Below are 15,571 nucleotides of genomic sequence, written 5' to 3' on the forward strand. Positions count from 1 at the left end.
CAAGAGGTGGGGAAACAAGTGAGTGCAGACCTGAGATCTAAAGAATTAGCTGCTGCCTTGAATTCAACTTGGATACTGGAACAGGGAACGGTGAATCTGTCCCTTCCGGTCCATGTTTATACAAAGGTTTGCTCTGAGTTGACTGAAGTCTGTGTGTCTTAAGGCAGCTGACAACATCAAAGGCAGTTCTGTAAAACACCACCACTTTGGTTGAAGGAATAACTTTCCCTAAAGGAGGGAGGGTTGATGTGCATTAATTTAATTTTCTCTTGCAAGCTTTCTTTTATTGCCCAAAGTAATTTCTCCCACCATGTGCCGGGTCATGCTCGAACCGACAGCTGTGGTCTCTGGAGCACTCCCCCTCAAACCTGGAACTTTTATCAGGCAAACTCAGACATCACTGGCAGAAACTGTAATCTCTTCATGACTCTGCTCAGGCAGGCATCCTACCGGACTCGCTGCAGCTTAAAACGCAGCCCCTGTGATGCTGTAGGTGGTGGTCAGACTCGCCCCTTTATGTGTGGTGAGTTGCCTTCCAGTTACAAAACCGATTAACTTCAGAGGCTGGTGTGATGACCCTGCAGTTGAAAACGAATGATGATTGTACATGGGGGTGAACAGTGGGGGTTGCTATGAAGCAGGGTGTGTGTGTGTGTGTGTGTGTGTGTGTGTGTGTGTGTGTGTGTGTGTGTGAGAGAGAGAGAGACACACGCACCCATGAGGTTTTGCTGCAGTTTTCAGAAAGGCCGACTTGGCTGCTCTGAAAGCAAATGATGGAGGGGAATAAACCTGAAGTGCCTCATACAGAGTATGACACCGCTTGGCAAGGCAAAATTTAGGCCAATGAGCAACAGTGACCTGATGCACGAAAAGAAATGAAATGAAAGTGTAAATAAATCTTGACTGTGGCTTTTTAAGTCTGTCTGGGAAATGAGATGCACTTGCCCCTTCTTAGAGGACAGTCGTGCGAGTGAGGTCTGAATGGAGAATCTGGTGCCGTGAGACGATTAACCACGGGCCCACCTTTCTTCCTCTAATCCTCTTCAGGATTTCCTTAGAACCTGTCTTGTGGGGAGGGCACATCCTCAGTGGTCTGCTAGATTAAATTACTGACAGTTGTATGTGCCCCTTGCAGTGCTTTTCAGTGACTCAGCTGCCACGCGCCGCAGGAGCACTCACTGACGTAAGACGGGAGTAGCCAATTCCTGTGTGAATATCGGCACAGGGGGCGGGCGGGCGGGGTAGTGGTGGGAAGGAAACGCTCCAAATTCTGAGGATCCTGCCCCCCAGAATCTGCACAGGCACATTTCTAGTCTGCTCACCTGGCCAGTGCCTGGTCAAAGGGCACCCTGCTTGCTGGCCAAAACCTTGTGCAGAAATGCAAAGTGCTGCCTGCCCGGCTCAGGCGAAAGCAGCCCCTCAGAGAGAATGTCCCTCAAACCGCAGGCTGAGTGAATTCCCCATGGCCCACTGAGTTCAAGGATGTCTGCAGCTGCTAGAGCCGATCTCCTGGAGTTTGAGGCTCATCCTTTCAGACAGACTTTCCTGGTCCCCGACGTCTGCTTCTCTCTCTAACTGAAGCGCACACAGGGGAGCTTCTGGAGTAATTTCTGATGCTGGAACAACTTGGGCTCTCTCCTTGCTGAGAAGAGAATGTCCATGAGATTGTCCTCACTGCAAAGTGTCTCTTGCCCAGATCAAAAACTAGCACGTCACAAAACCCAGGCAAATAGCTTCTTTCCCTTGAGGACAGGTAAAGGCTCCCATTCAGAGGCTGTAACCCGGCCAAATGCATCATTCGGTGTCTGGCTCTGCTTCCCTTCTGTCCCGCTTTGCTGCCTTCACAGTTGTGGTTCTGAAGCCTAAAATGGGGCTTGTCTTCATTCAGGCCAAGAGTTTCCACAGTCTCCAAGCAGGGCCTCTTAGAACGTGATGGTATTCATGTTCCCTCTGTGTCTGCCATGCTGAATCTGACCTTCAGCCTGCTAGGTCGGAGTTCAGTGCGCGAGCTGGTGTCCTCCCCACCCTGCTATAAGTCAAGTGTCTAACTGTCCCTCGCTCTGACTTTCAGGATCTCTTACTGCACTGCAGACAAGAGCCACGATAAAGTGTTTGCCTACATTGCTCAGAGCCAGCACAACGAGAACCTGGAGTGTCACGCTTTCCTCTGCCCCAAACGGAAACTGGTCAGTAGAAAGGAGGGCGCGGGTCGGTACGGCTGTTACCAGAGCGGTGGGCAGGGTTCAGTCTTCATAAGCTCCTCGAGGCAGGGACCTTGCTTACTGATCGAAGGGCCTGATCTGGCAAATTGCTGTGCCTGTAGGTATTGGCGTCTCTATGCTTGCAGACATGGCTCGGGGCTGTCGGCCGCACTGCGTCTCTGGAAGCACAGTACAGCCCGAGCATATCGTAGGATGTAGTGAGGCTAAATCAACCTGCATACATGCTGGTGGGAGGGGCAGATCTAATCTATTATGTCGCTTTGGTGCTGATGTTGGGAGGAACTTCTAAATTCCTTGCTGGGTTTGACTTTGAGGTGCTGAGAACCCGCAGCTTCATCTGTTTCCTATGGGAGCGCCATGATCTCAGCTAGTCTAACCACTAGGCTGCATGCCCCCATGAGGGGAGGACCCATCTCCCTTTTTCAGAAGTGAGTCTCCCCTATTAAAGAGGCAAAATGCAGAGTAAAAAATGACAGTTGAGCCTGAAAATTTACTTGAAGGCCCTGATCCCATGAATACTTCAGTGTGTTTAGCCTGACTGAAGTCAATGAGACTTGGTCGCATGCTTAAAGATAAGCAGAATTGAAGCTTCTAATAATCAGGCCAGGTCGGAAGGGGGCCTTTATCTTAAAGGGAGGGAGAAGAGTAGCATTTGCTAAACTGTCTCCAACCCCTCCTGCCTGCCGAAATTCTCTTGGCACTTCCTCGCTTAATGAAATGCCAGGCAGCATCATTTCTGCATTGTCCCTAGTTCCCCATGGCTGCAGTAAGTGTTTGGTGAGGTGACCATTGCAGCCAGAATACCGGATTCTTCCATGGGTGGGAAAGAATTTTAAAAAGGAGAGTGGTGTGTGTGTGTGTGTGTGTGTGTGTGTGTGTGTGTGTGTGTGTGTGTGTGTGTGTGTGTGTGTGTGTTTGTGTGTTTGTGTGTTTGTGTTTTCCCTGCTCCTGCTTCACCTCAACTTTCCCCCCAGCTTTGTGGCTCACTTTTGAAGAGCTCTCTCTCTCTCTCTCTCGCTATGGAAGCCCATGATATGTTTGTTAATATACTTGATGGCAAATTTAGCACCATCGCGCTGTAAGTGACGCACGGCGTGAAACACGAGAGCGTAACACTTACTAAGGAGAATAGCCAGAGCTGGGGAATAGCCACCCGCTTTTGTTCTGAGCGGAATAGTTGGGGGTTTTTTTGTTTGGTTTCTCTCCCTCCCTCCCCCCCCACCGGCTCAATGTATCACACAAGGGGGGAGCTCTTCTGAGCTGGGACAGCGTGGGCCAAGGCCCAGCACTTAAGAGTTGGCAAGAGAGAGAAATGGGTCACTGGGCATAAGCTGTGAGTGGGTGTAGAGAGTGATTAGATCTCCTCCGCTCACACAATGGGGAGGCAGGGACTGATGTGCCAGAGAGACCTTGAAATGGAGATGTGAATGAGTCGAGGGGGGCTGGGCTTAGAGTGTGTGTGCTGGGAAATGGGGGGGTGTCCTCCTCTGCCTGCTCTAGTAGGATGGGGGGACCAGACCTATGCATACCCCAGACACAGAGCAGCAGGGGCTGGAAGCCTGCAGGGCTGGGGGTGCTCATCCCCTGCACACTGGAACTCAGCTTCACGGGGAGCAGGGATGTGATCTAGGCAGGGAGCTGTAGCTCTAAACGACACCCTGCCTGCTTCATGCCTTTAATTCTGCCATTCCCATCCTTTTCCCCGAATCAGGAGCGTAATCAGAACAGAGGCTGCAGCAACAAATGTTCTCACGTCATGGGGGAGTCGGGGTAGGTTTCCTCATCCCAGCTCCTATGGCATTGCCCCTGCAGCAAGTGCATTTCAGTCAGGCTGGGGCAGAGAAGAGAGAAACTTTGCCTCTAGCAACGTGGCCTAGTCTGCCACTCCAAACACCCCCCTGCCGCTCCAGGCATGAATGGCAGTGTTAATATTCCGTCCCTTTCCCCCACTTCTCTGGGGGAGCGGGGAACGTAATGGAAGCAACCAGTTCTCTCCTGGCTGCAAAGCGCAGCCCCATCTTTGCGCTGCCAAGATAAGAGACTCTCTACAAATTAAAATTTAAATCTCTCCAGTGCTAAAAGAATTATCTCTTTGGTACATCAGCTCAATACGTCTTCCTCAAAATAAAAAAAATAAAAAAATTCTCCCAAGCCTTTGGTGGTAGAAAGTAGAATCTCTTTGTCCACACATAAAATGCGTGAACGCCATGCTGATAAAAGGTAAACTAATACTGCGATACCAGAGCCTGGCATAACACAGGGTTCGGTATGTATAGCTACCCGGTTCTGGCATATAATTAGTTCATATTTTTAGTTCATGGGCAATTCTCAACGGTAGCTGGGTCTATTAAACTTGATTCAGATGTGACAGCTTAAATTGTAAACAGCTGTGGGGAGTTTCATACTTAATTACCATATTTAAGTTTTTGCCATAAAGCATTCACGCTTCCCTCAAAGATGTAAATAGCTCAGACATTCAAATGAGATCCTCTACTTTGTGAGGTTTAATTGACAGAGATGGGTTTTGTGTGTTTTGATCTCTTCCCTTTTCAAAAGCCCACGGCTCTTGGAACTTATTTCTCAATTAAACGTTTTTCTCCGCTTTCCCCGAAGCCTGGAGGAGAGGGAAGTTCCGCGTCTTGGAAGCTAGATTTATTTTGCATGCGGGTCTAAACACAAACTTATAAACTAGCAGCCATCTAAAAAGTGTCTGCTTCAGCCTTGTGATGTGCTACTGCATGTAAATCCTTCAGTGACCTTGTTCTTTAATAACCCCAGCATCCCATGTCGCTCCCTCGCCACGCTAGCAAGCCTTGCTGTAGCCCGAAGGGCTGGTCTGAGCGGGGGGGCTTTGTACAGCTCTGTCCGTCTAGAAACATACAGGTGAATGGGTGTGGCTGCAGTTACAGCCGTGTGTAGCTCGTTTCTGTAAACTCAGGAGAAATAAACTACATTGAGGCCTGGGCTACACTAGCGGGCGAGGGGGGTTGAAATAAGAGACACAACTTCAGCTACGCGAATAGCATAGCTGAAGTCGAAGTATCTTAGTTGGACTTACCTGGCTGTCCTCACGGTGGCGAGTCGACTGCTGTGGCTCCCCCGTTGACTCTGCTTACTCCTCCTGCCGAGGTGGAGTATGGACGTCGATTCGGGGATCGATTTATCACATCTAGACGAGCTGCGATAAATCGATCCTTGATTCATCGAAGACTACCCACCAATCCGGCGGGATGTGTAGACGTACCCTGAGACTCTTGCACTGTCGAAGTGAAGCCACGTGAGGACAGTTACTACATTGTGTGGAAGTGGAGAAAGAAACCCGCTTAGTTACAGTGGTACAAAAAATGTGTGGCCTAGAGGGCCAAAGTTGCTGCTGGCGCAAGTGGGTGTAACAGTCCTCCAAAGCAGTTGCAATTTTGACCCTGTCCTCCAAAGCAGTTGCAATCCCTACCAAACTGGGAGGGATTGCAACTGCTTTGGAGGACAGGGTCAAAATTCAAAATGATGTGAACAAATTGGAGAAATGGTCTGAGGTAAACAGGATGAAGTTCAATAAAGATAAATGCAAAGTGCTCCACTTAGGAAGGAACAATCAGTTTCACACATACAGAATGGGAAGAGACTGTCTAGGAAGGAGTATGGCAGAAAGAGATCTAGGGGTCATAGTGGACCACAAGCTTAATATGAGTCAACAGTGTGATATTGTTGCAAAAAAAGCAAACGTGATTCTGGGATGCATTAACAGGTGTGTTGTAAACAAGACACGAGAAGTCATTCTTCCGCTTTACTCTGCGCTGGTTAGGCCTCAACTGGAGTATTGTGTCCAGTTCTGGGCACCGCATTTCAAGAAAGATGTGGAGAAATTGGAGAGGGTCCAGAGAAGAGCAACAAGAATGATTAAAGGTCTTGAGAACATGACCTATGAAGGAAGGCTGAAGGAATTGGGTTTGTTTAGTTTGGAAAAGAGAAGACTGAGAGGGGACATGATAGCAGTTTTCAGGTATCTAAAAGGGTGTCATCAGGAGGAGGGAGAAAACTTGTTCACCTTAGCCTGCAATGATAGAACAAGAAGCAATGGGCTTAAACTGCAGCAAGGTAGATTTAGGTTGGACATTAGGAAAAAGTTCCTAACTGTCAGGGTAGTTAAACACTGGAATAGATTGCCTAGGGAAGTTGTGGAATCTCCATCTCTGGAGATATTTAAGAGTAGGTTAGATAAATGTCTATTAGGGATGGTCTAGACAGTATTTGGTCCTGTCATGAGGGCAGGGTCTGGACTCGATGACCTCTCAAGGTCCCTTCCAGTCCTAGAGTCTATGAGTCTCCTCCAGATAGGAGAAGCTCCCACTGACTTTGCTGGGAGCCTAAACTACCCTTTGTGCCTTTTGAAAAGTTCCCTGTATCTCTCTGTGCTCATTAACATCCAGCTCTTACTCTGTCATTAAGAGCTGAAACTGATTGTGGGGGACACCAGCTTTCATTCCCCAACTATCTAGCGCTTTTTCTTACAGCATCCTGTTACTTGAGATTGTTCCAACTTGAACGGGGAAGAGGGGAAGGAATGGGCACGTCAGCGAGTTATAGCCCATCACCATTTCCAATCCAGCCCTACCTCTGTAGTGAAAGTCATTATGAGCCATTCAGCATCTTAACTGAAATGAGTGGGTGGCACTCAGTCCAGCAACCAACACCTGCCATCACCGTCACTTTTCTTGGCAGTCAGATGGCCCCTGAAAATTGTGGAGGGGTGTCCCATGTTTAGGGCACTCATCCAGGATTTGAAAGAACCAAGTTTGATTCCTTGCTCTGCCACAGGCTTCCTGTATGACCTTGTGCAAGTCACTTAGCTGCTCTTATTATTATTATTATATGGAGCTATACCTGTCTCCTAGAACTGGAAGGGACCTTGCAAGATCATCGAGTCCAGTCCCCTGGCTTCACAGCGGGACCAAATACCCTTCCTGACAGATTTTTGCCCCAGATCCCTAAATGGCCCCCTCAAATATTGAACTCACAACCCTGGGTTTAGCAGGCCAGTGCGCAAACCACCAAGCTATCCCTCCCCCCGTACCTCAGTTTCCCCCATCTATACAGTGGGGCACTGCTCTGACTCACAGGGGTGTGTTGAGGTGCTCAGATACTACTTGCCTGCCCCTGTCACTGTATCTTAGAGGATTAATATTAGTCATCCCACCTGGTCGAGATTGAGGCACAGAGGAGGGGCCAATATGCAAGGTGCTCTCTGTGCATTGAAGCTAGAGGGGTCTTTAGCCTCTGGAGCTGTCAGCGTGACACCTTCCTTTGTCTCTGAAAATAATTGTTTTCTTAGGTGTAACATGCCTGCAGTCAACTCTGTTCAGCAGCGTCCTGTGGAGAGCAGAGAATCCTTGCTGCTATCAATGTTTGATTACTCTTTCTAAAAGAGCGTCAGAGTCCTGGCACCAGAGTCTCATAAGCTCCAGGTTCACATCCATCAGCAAAACCACCAAATGATTTAAATCTATGGGAGAAACTGCCTACTAATGCACTGTAAACTGTGTCTTTCAGGCCCAGGCAGTTACCCTAACTGTAGCTCAAGCATTCAAAGTAGCGTATGAGTTCTGGCAAGCATCCAAGGAAGGTGAGTGCGTCTCTCTCCGTGCCTGGCCATATATTCAAGGAAATAATTTGGGTTTATTATCCTTTCAAGTGATCTTTTAAAGTATGCGCTGAAAAAAATCGGGGGGCAGGGGGGATTGAGGAGCATTCTGGCTGCGCTGCTCACATAACTGCAGGTTTCTGGTGACTCTGACAGCAGGGTCTAGAGTCTGCAATCAGCGGCTGACACATGGTACGGAGTCCTGCTCGTTGTAAATTTGTCTCTGCCTGTTGCTTTCACCATAAGTGGGCACATGAAATACAGAGTGTCTAACAAGCTGTAAAGTAACTAGATATTCTTTCCAAGTCAGCCTGACACCTGTGTCCCCCCCCCCCCCCCCCCCCCCCCCCCCGCCAATGTGCAAAAGAGAATTTGATATTAAGGGGCTGGAGCTGTTCTTTGCCATCCCACCCAATAGGTGCTGAGCACCATCGCTCCCAATGTAATAAAGCTGGGGTTCTCGTACATCTGAAAACCAAACCCATGGGGCAGAATCTGTGCTGTGCCGCTGAGAAAGGGCACCTGGGATGACTGTGGGTCTGTGCCACCAGGATTCTAGGCTGCTATAGGGGCTGGTATATCCCTTGGCATGTAAGTTGGAGTATTACTCTTCCTCCCTCTGCCCCCCCAATAAATAAATATATAAAATCTATAACTCTAAGCCCTACACCCCTCCAGGGCCGTTCAGGGCCACTTGTGTCAGCCCTACGCATCTCCTGCACTGGGGAAATACCATCCCTCATACATCCCTTCCACTTTCATCTCCTATACCGCCCTTATATGCCGCTGGAGAGGCACATAGGGCCTGGAGAAGAGGGAGGAACTGGCCCCAAGTGTTTTGGGTGGTGCTCGGTCTTCTGGAGAGTGAGTGGAACACAAGTGTCTCCTGAGGATGTGACTCAGAAAACATTTGCCCCAAGTATGTGAAGCCCTTGACGCGAGTGGTCACAAAAGTTGGCTGGAAATGGAAATCCCAGCCTGGGGAAGAAAAATTGTGCCCTAATTTGTGACCAAAAAGTCAAATGCAAAACTTCTCACAGGGCAGGAATTTCTAGAAAAACTGCATTTTGGGAGAACCAGAATCTCAAGGCTCCTTGCCTAAAAGGCTTTTGTCAATTTCATTTTTTTCTGCTTACAGGTGTGTCTTCTAGGTAGTCAGTCCAGGAGCCCTCAGTAAATCCCCTCCCCCTGGAAAATCAAACTTTTTGTGGCAAAACTTCAATTTTGGCAAAACAAATACTTTGACAGAAAATGCCCTGGTGGGAAAGCTCCCAGCCAGCTCTTATGATCACTACAGATCCGGTTTCTGCTAGTGAAATGCACTTCAGGAAATCTAGTGCCTACAGATAAGTTTATGGAGGGGATGATATGATGGGATAGCCTAATTCTGGCAATTCATTGATTTATGATTATTAGCAGGTAAATATGCCGAGTGATCTGTGATGGGATGTTAGGTGGAGTGGGATCTGATTTACTACAGAGAATTCTTTCCTGGGTGCTGGCTGGTGAGTCTTGCCCATGTGCTCAGGGTTTAGCTGATCGCCATATTTGGGGTCAGGAAGGAATTTTCCTCCAGGGCAGATTGGCAGAGGCCCTGGAGGTTTTTCACCTTCCTCTGCAGCATGGGGCATGGGTCACTTGCTGGAGGATTCTCTGTACCTTGAGGTCTTTAAACCATGATTTGAAGACTTCAATAACTCAGACATAAGTTAGGGGTTTGTTACAGGAGTGGGTGGGTGAGATTCTGTGACCTGCATTGTGCAGGAGGTAGACTAGATCATAATGGTCCCTTCTGACCTTAAAGTCTATGAGACAATGATGGAGTCTTTCTTGTTACAGAGAAAGAAAAGAGGGAAAAGTCCATCTCTGAGGGAGAAGGTGCAAGTGGCCCAAACTCAGAAGATCCTGCCTGCCTTAAAGCATGTAAGTGATGGACAAAAGAACACCCTGTTAGCTTTCAGGGCTCCAAAGACCTCCGAGCAGCGACTGGATTTTTTTCATCTGGATTTGACTGAGTCTCCCAGCAGAAATGTGGAGACTGGTGCCGAGCAAACAACTTTTGTGTCCGTGGCGTAGATTTGTTATTGGCCAACCACCTATGAAGAGAACCATCCTCAGTCATGGCTTCTACTGCAGCCTCTTCTCTAAATGCCCTGGATACAGGCAGGCAGGGCTGCTCACTGGCTGGCAGACAGTCCACTTAAAACAAACCAAGAAATGTCAGGCCTGACCAGCCAGCTTGGTGCAGCTTTTACAATTGCATACTCTCTCTGCATCTATCTTTGGGGAGAATATGAATACAATGCTAGGGTGTCCCCCACTCTATCTCTTCTCCCTCCCGTCCCCCTTCCCTCCGGAAGTGACACATGATTGCTTCACCTGAAAGCTGTGGAAAATAGTAAATGCTGCTGCATTCTGGGCATGTACAGCTAAAGCGAGCCCAAGAACTACATCTGGCTTCCCTGAAGGCGGGAGCAATGAACAGGAAAGGAAGAAGTAGCTGAGACGCTGAAGAGAAGGACGTCTCTGCATATTGCCTGTGTACAAGGAACAGAATGGAAGGGGTCAGAATCTATGGAGGTTGAGGATTTATAGGTCAGTAGCATGGATCAGTAGTAAAAAAAGGAGAGAGAGAGAATAATCCTGGCAGAACATTACAGGCTATGATAGTGGACATCCAAAGGAAGAGGGAGCGGCTGACGATAGCAGTGAGTAGAGACCAAGGAGGAAGAGGAATTCCAGCTAGCTAGTGGTTTCTTGCTTATCAGTAGGTCCAGCTAAGTGCCTGATTATTAATGCAACTCTCAGTGGACATGGGGGAGAACCCAGGGGCTAAAACAATTGTTGTTGTCCAGTACGATGCTTTGGAACCAGACGGGCAGCTGGTGAGAACGTCTTTGTTAGCCAGAGTCCATGGCCTGATTGTTGCCAATCCATACTTTGTAAAAAGGGAGGCGCACTTCATTACATAGAGTAGCTACTTCCTGCCAAGAAGAGATTTAACAAACAGGGGAGACTATGAAGTGATTCCAGGAGAGCGGATTATGTTGCTTGTAATGGACTTCGGGATGAAAAGGCTAGTGGGGTGGGGGGATGGGCAAAAGATGAGTTGTGGGACAAAACAATGAAGTGGTGGAGGCTTGCAGACAAGTCTACAACCAAACGGACCATGATCACATCAGTGAGGCTGGGGGGAGAAGAGGGAGGTGGCCAAATGGAAGGAGGAAAACAACTTGGCAAGTAGACATGGTGATGGTCCAACACAGTGCAGGAGAAAAAGTTTTTAAGTGATGGCAGAAAGTAAGGCGGCTAGAATGCTATGAGGGATACAAGCTGGCAAAGGAACAGGCAGAACAGTTGTGGTCGGCTTAATTGCATTGCAGAAGGCATGAAACTTTTCACAGCCCTGAACAATGTAATTAAGATGACATAACTCAGTTGTAGGCCAGCCCTGAGGGTATGGCTACATTTGACATTTGCTTTGAAATGTAAGTGTAGTCGGAGCGCCAGTGCTGGGAGAGAGCTCTCCCAGCGCTGCACGTAAACGACATCCCTTACGAGTGTAGCTTGCAGCGCTGGGAGCCATGCTCCCAGCGCTGCGGCACTGATTACACTGAAGCTTTACAGCGCTGTATCTTGCAGCGCTCAGGGGGGTGTTTTTTCACACCCCTGAGCACGAAAGTTGCAGCGCTGTAAAGTGCCAGTGTAGCCATGGCCTCAGACTGCAAGCAGCCTGAATCTCTAGCTGGAGAGGTGTTAACTGCCCCACACATCTCAATGAGGTGTTAACTCTGAAACATAAAACCAGACTCTTGCCAGCTAGCAAACTGACTTAGGGCTTGTCTACATCAGAAAGTTGCAGCGCTGGTGAGGGAGTTACAGCGCTGCAACTTAGGAGGTGTACACATCTGCAGGGCACCACCAGCGCTGCAACTCCCTGTTTGCAGCGCTGGCCGTACTCCCGTTTTGTCTCGGGTGTAGAGGATCCAGCGCTGGTGATCCAGCGCTGGTAATCAAGTGTAGACACTTACCAGCGCTTTTCTTGACCTCCGTGGAATAAGCAGGTATCCCAGCATACCTGAGGAAGCCTCTGGTAATCAAACTGGTCTCCTTCCCCAGCTTGCTCTCGCGTTCCCCGAACCCCGAGCAAGCAGGTCTCCTTCCCTGAGGTTTGCTGGGTGGTTCCGGGAACGTGAGAGCAAACCGCGGCGAAGCTGGTCTCCTTCCCCGGTTTGCTATCGCGTTCCCCGAACAAGCAGGTCTCCTTCCCTGCGGTTTGCAGGGTGGTTCCGGGAACGCGAGAGCAAACCGCGGCAAAGCTGGTCTCCTTTCCCGGTTTGCTCTCTCGTTCCCGAACCCCCGAGCAAACAGGTCTCCTTCCCTGCGGTTTGCAGGGTGGTTCGGGGAACGTGAGAGCAAACCGCGACGAAGCTGGTCTCCTTTCCCGGTTTGCTCTCGCGTTCCCCGAACTCCCCTTGAAGCCGCCCAACAGCGCTGCAGTGTGGCCACATCTAACACCACTTGCAGCGCTGGTTGCTGTAAGTGTGGCCACTCTCCAGCGCTGGCCCTATACAGCTGTACTAATACAGCTGTAACAACCAGCGCTGCAAAATTTTAGATGTAGACATGGCCTTACTTGAGCAGCAAACAGTCAGTTAATGTGGCAGTTTAAGACAGGAAAAAAACAAACACCCACCTACCCTTTGTCTGGTTACCAAAACCTCCCCCAATAGTCCTATGATGCAAATGTACGCTTGAATGACATTGTGTGTGTGGTATTAAACTGAATGTAGTTATGGGCTGCAATAACATTGATATCAAAAGAGCCTAGGGGACAAAGTGCAGTCTGTGCTATTCCCACTCCATATTTAATGCCATGCTTAAGCAAAGCCGCTGCAGGTCTTCCAGTCTGCTTTACCACCTAATCCAGGGTGTCCTGCGGTAAAAATGAGGCTCCTGGCTTTGCTTTTTCTTTTTGCAGGGGGGCTTTGATAATGCAATGCTCAGCCCAGTAATCATTCTGTCCTCCTAGCATAGCATAGCTCAAGACGGTGGTGGCAGTGTGGTCCATTGGGCAAGGCTCTGTACTGGGAAATCAATGGCTGGGTTCTGTTCCCTGCCATGTGACCCTGGGGAAATCACTTAACTCATCTGGGCCTCATTCCCTTCCCACTCTCTTGTCTGCTTGGAGCATAAGATTTTACAGTCCCTGCCCAGATATTTGTACAGTGCCTAGCACTATCCTGGCCTTGATGTGAGAGGTTGGAGAAGGACTTTCTACCTGTTAACATAAAGCAAATAAATAGTGGCAGCCTAGCTCAGTAGGAAGGTACACATATTCCTCTTATTGGGGTGGGGATGGCCAGGAACGAGAACTGCAAAACTCTTCATTGTACAAGCTGGGGGGAAAGAATCCATCTGTAACCTGTTTTTCCAGGTAACCTTTTTTGCTCTGTTCACACAGCAGTTGCCACAGGGAACCTGTTGGACTTCGGAGATGCTGCCAAATCTCCCCACCCTGTCAGCACGAATGCCACACACATAGATGAGTTGGATCCAAACTTCTCATCTGAGAATAACAACATAGTCTGGGTAAGCGTACTGGTGGCACTAGCTGTTCCTGATGAAAAGAGAGAGGAATGTGATGCTGGGGGAAGGTGAAGCTTCATTTTCTGTTGGTTACAACATCCTCCATTGGGGCTGGAGGGTTGTCTTCATTCTGGGCCTACCTCGTAACCAAAGCCTTAGCAATTGGAAGTAGAACTTTCAGGCTACTCAGCCATTCATGCTGGGATTTTCAAAGATGTCCCATCAAGTTTGCTTCCATTTGGGTGCCTAATTCCTCCTTTGGAAGACCTGGGATTTTCAGGAAAGCTTGTAAACTTGTTTCACAAACCCACATTTCAGGTGCTTGGGCACTTCTCTATGTGCTTTATCACATACTTGAATGTCTAGTCTTCAGATAGAGGCACCAGTCTGTAGCTGCTGTGCATGCTGATGTAGGTTACGCCAGTACTCTAGCTGTGCAATCTATTACTTGTCAAATCCTGACTAGTCTGAGACCCACTATCTCAAACTACCTCCTCTTCTCCCACTGCAGTAGTTGAAATCTGCTGAATTGTGGAGCAGTGATGGAGCCTCTTTAGCCAGGGGGCTTAGCTTCCAGAGACTGCCTATCTGAACGCAAGCGTTGTGTCTTTCAGGCCAAATTAAGAGTATCACCTGTTCATCACAACAGCTTTAACATCACAGTAGGTCCTGGAGAGATTTTAGCCAACTTCCTCCTTTTGCATAACTCTCAATAACATCAAGGTAATCAGAGCTCCAAAGCTTAAAACACCGGGTAGATTTAATCAAGTTGCCCATTGAAAGGCCATTTCAAACCTAATCTTTCAATTAAAACAACCCCCTGCCCCAGCCCCCATTCAGTAATAGTCAAATACTGTTCATGGACATTCTCCAAAGAGGAGAGATTTGAAAAGGAAACACACCAGCAGTTCTTCAAGAAACACTGCCCCATAGCCCTTTAAATATTATTTTCTCGTCACAAAGTTCCAGATGAAATATGTGCTTAGTGTAGGTCCTTTGCCGAAAGCATCCCACTGAGCTGGGTCTGCTGTATCTGCTGCACTTTGCACCTTGTGAGCTTGAAATGGTGAATGCAAATCAGCCAGCTTGGCCAGTCCTAAAATCTAAGGAGTGATCTGCTTTTCGTTCCCAGCCCTGGGGAAAGCGTCTGCATGCAAAGAGCGAACCAATGCTTTCAGCCAGAACAACATTTTTGTGTTGCGTTGAGAGAACAAAAGTAGGCTCTTGTGAGAAGCCATGCCGGAATCTCAGCATCTGAACTTGGAACAAAGTGGCTGCTCTCAGGGTGAAATTCACCCCTGCTCAGAGGGGACAGTGCAAGGATTAGGCTTGTTTTGAGGGTTTAAGCTGTGCGTAGCCTTGGGCTGTCCCTTCCTGGAGCAGTGAATTTTTACCTAGCTGCAGTGGTGAGAAATTTAAAGCAGCAGTACACAGATAAAAAGGCATCCCTTTCCCAACAAAATCCACTGCAGAAAATCATCAGGAGGTCTTGGAAAGGCACGAGGCAATAGCAGTACCTGGCACTGTACAGCTTTACATTAACTTGGTGGGGGCGGGGGTTGTGTGGATGCTTAATTTTGGAAGGCTTGGGAACAGGGAGGGCGATTCCACTGGGCTTTGGATCAGGCCTCACTGGTGCAAGGAGGGGATTGCTCTGGTGGGAAGGGAGAGCAGAGATGCTGGAAATGGATGTGGGGCGGGGGGTGGAACAGCATCCCTCAAGCTGTTAGGTCCTTGCTCTTTGCAAAACACCTGCAGAGTCTCAGACCCTGACACCCAGTGTTGCTGTAGGCCAGGGGCGGGCAAACTTTTTGGCCTGAGGGCTGTATTGGGTTTCATAAATTGTATGGAGGGCTGGTTAGGGGAGGGGGTCATGGCCTGGCCCCCACCTCCTATCTGCCCCCCTCCCCCCGTGGACTCCTGCCCCACCCAACCCCCCCTGTTCCCTGATGGCCCCTCTGAGACCCCTTCCCCATACACATACACCCCCACTCCCTGTTCCCTGACTGTCCCCAGAACCCCTGCTGCCTCATTCAACCCCCCCTCCTTCCTGACTGCCCCCCACCAGGACCCCTACCCCCATTCAACCCCCTATTTCCCCCCAACCACCATCCACACCCTC

At 49.0% G+C, this 15,571-nt stretch overlaps 1 protein-coding gene across 2 annotated transcripts in view; it reads left to right on the plus strand.

Moving 5' to 3' along the window:
• Nucleotides 1-15,571, plus strand: part of LDLRAP1 (low density lipoprotein receptor adaptor protein 1) — a 41,986-nt gene that overhangs the window by 21,666 nt on the left and 4,749 nt on the right. The window contains exons 4-7 of one of the 2 annotated variants that reach the window (XM_030539152.1): nucleotides 2,072-2,186; nucleotides 7,770-7,842; nucleotides 9,700-9,783; nucleotides 13,328-13,452. In XM_030539152.1, the coding sequence (XP_030395012.1) occupies nucleotides 2,072-2,186; nucleotides 7,770-7,842; nucleotides 9,700-9,783; nucleotides 13,328-13,452 (397 nt within the window). Of the gene's footprint in view, nucleotides 1-2,071; nucleotides 2,187-7,769; nucleotides 7,843-9,699; nucleotides 9,784-13,324; nucleotides 13,453-15,571 lie in introns of both variants that reach the window. The other variant, XM_030539151.1, reaches the window with a different exon arrangement.

This window comes from Gopherus evgoodei, chromosome 20 (assembly GCF_007399415.2).
Source record: "Gopherus evgoodei ecotype Sinaloan lineage chromosome 20, rGopEvg1_v1.p, whole genome shotgun sequence".
Taxonomy (NCBI): Eukaryota; Metazoa; Chordata; order Testudines; family Testudinidae; genus Gopherus; species Gopherus evgoodei.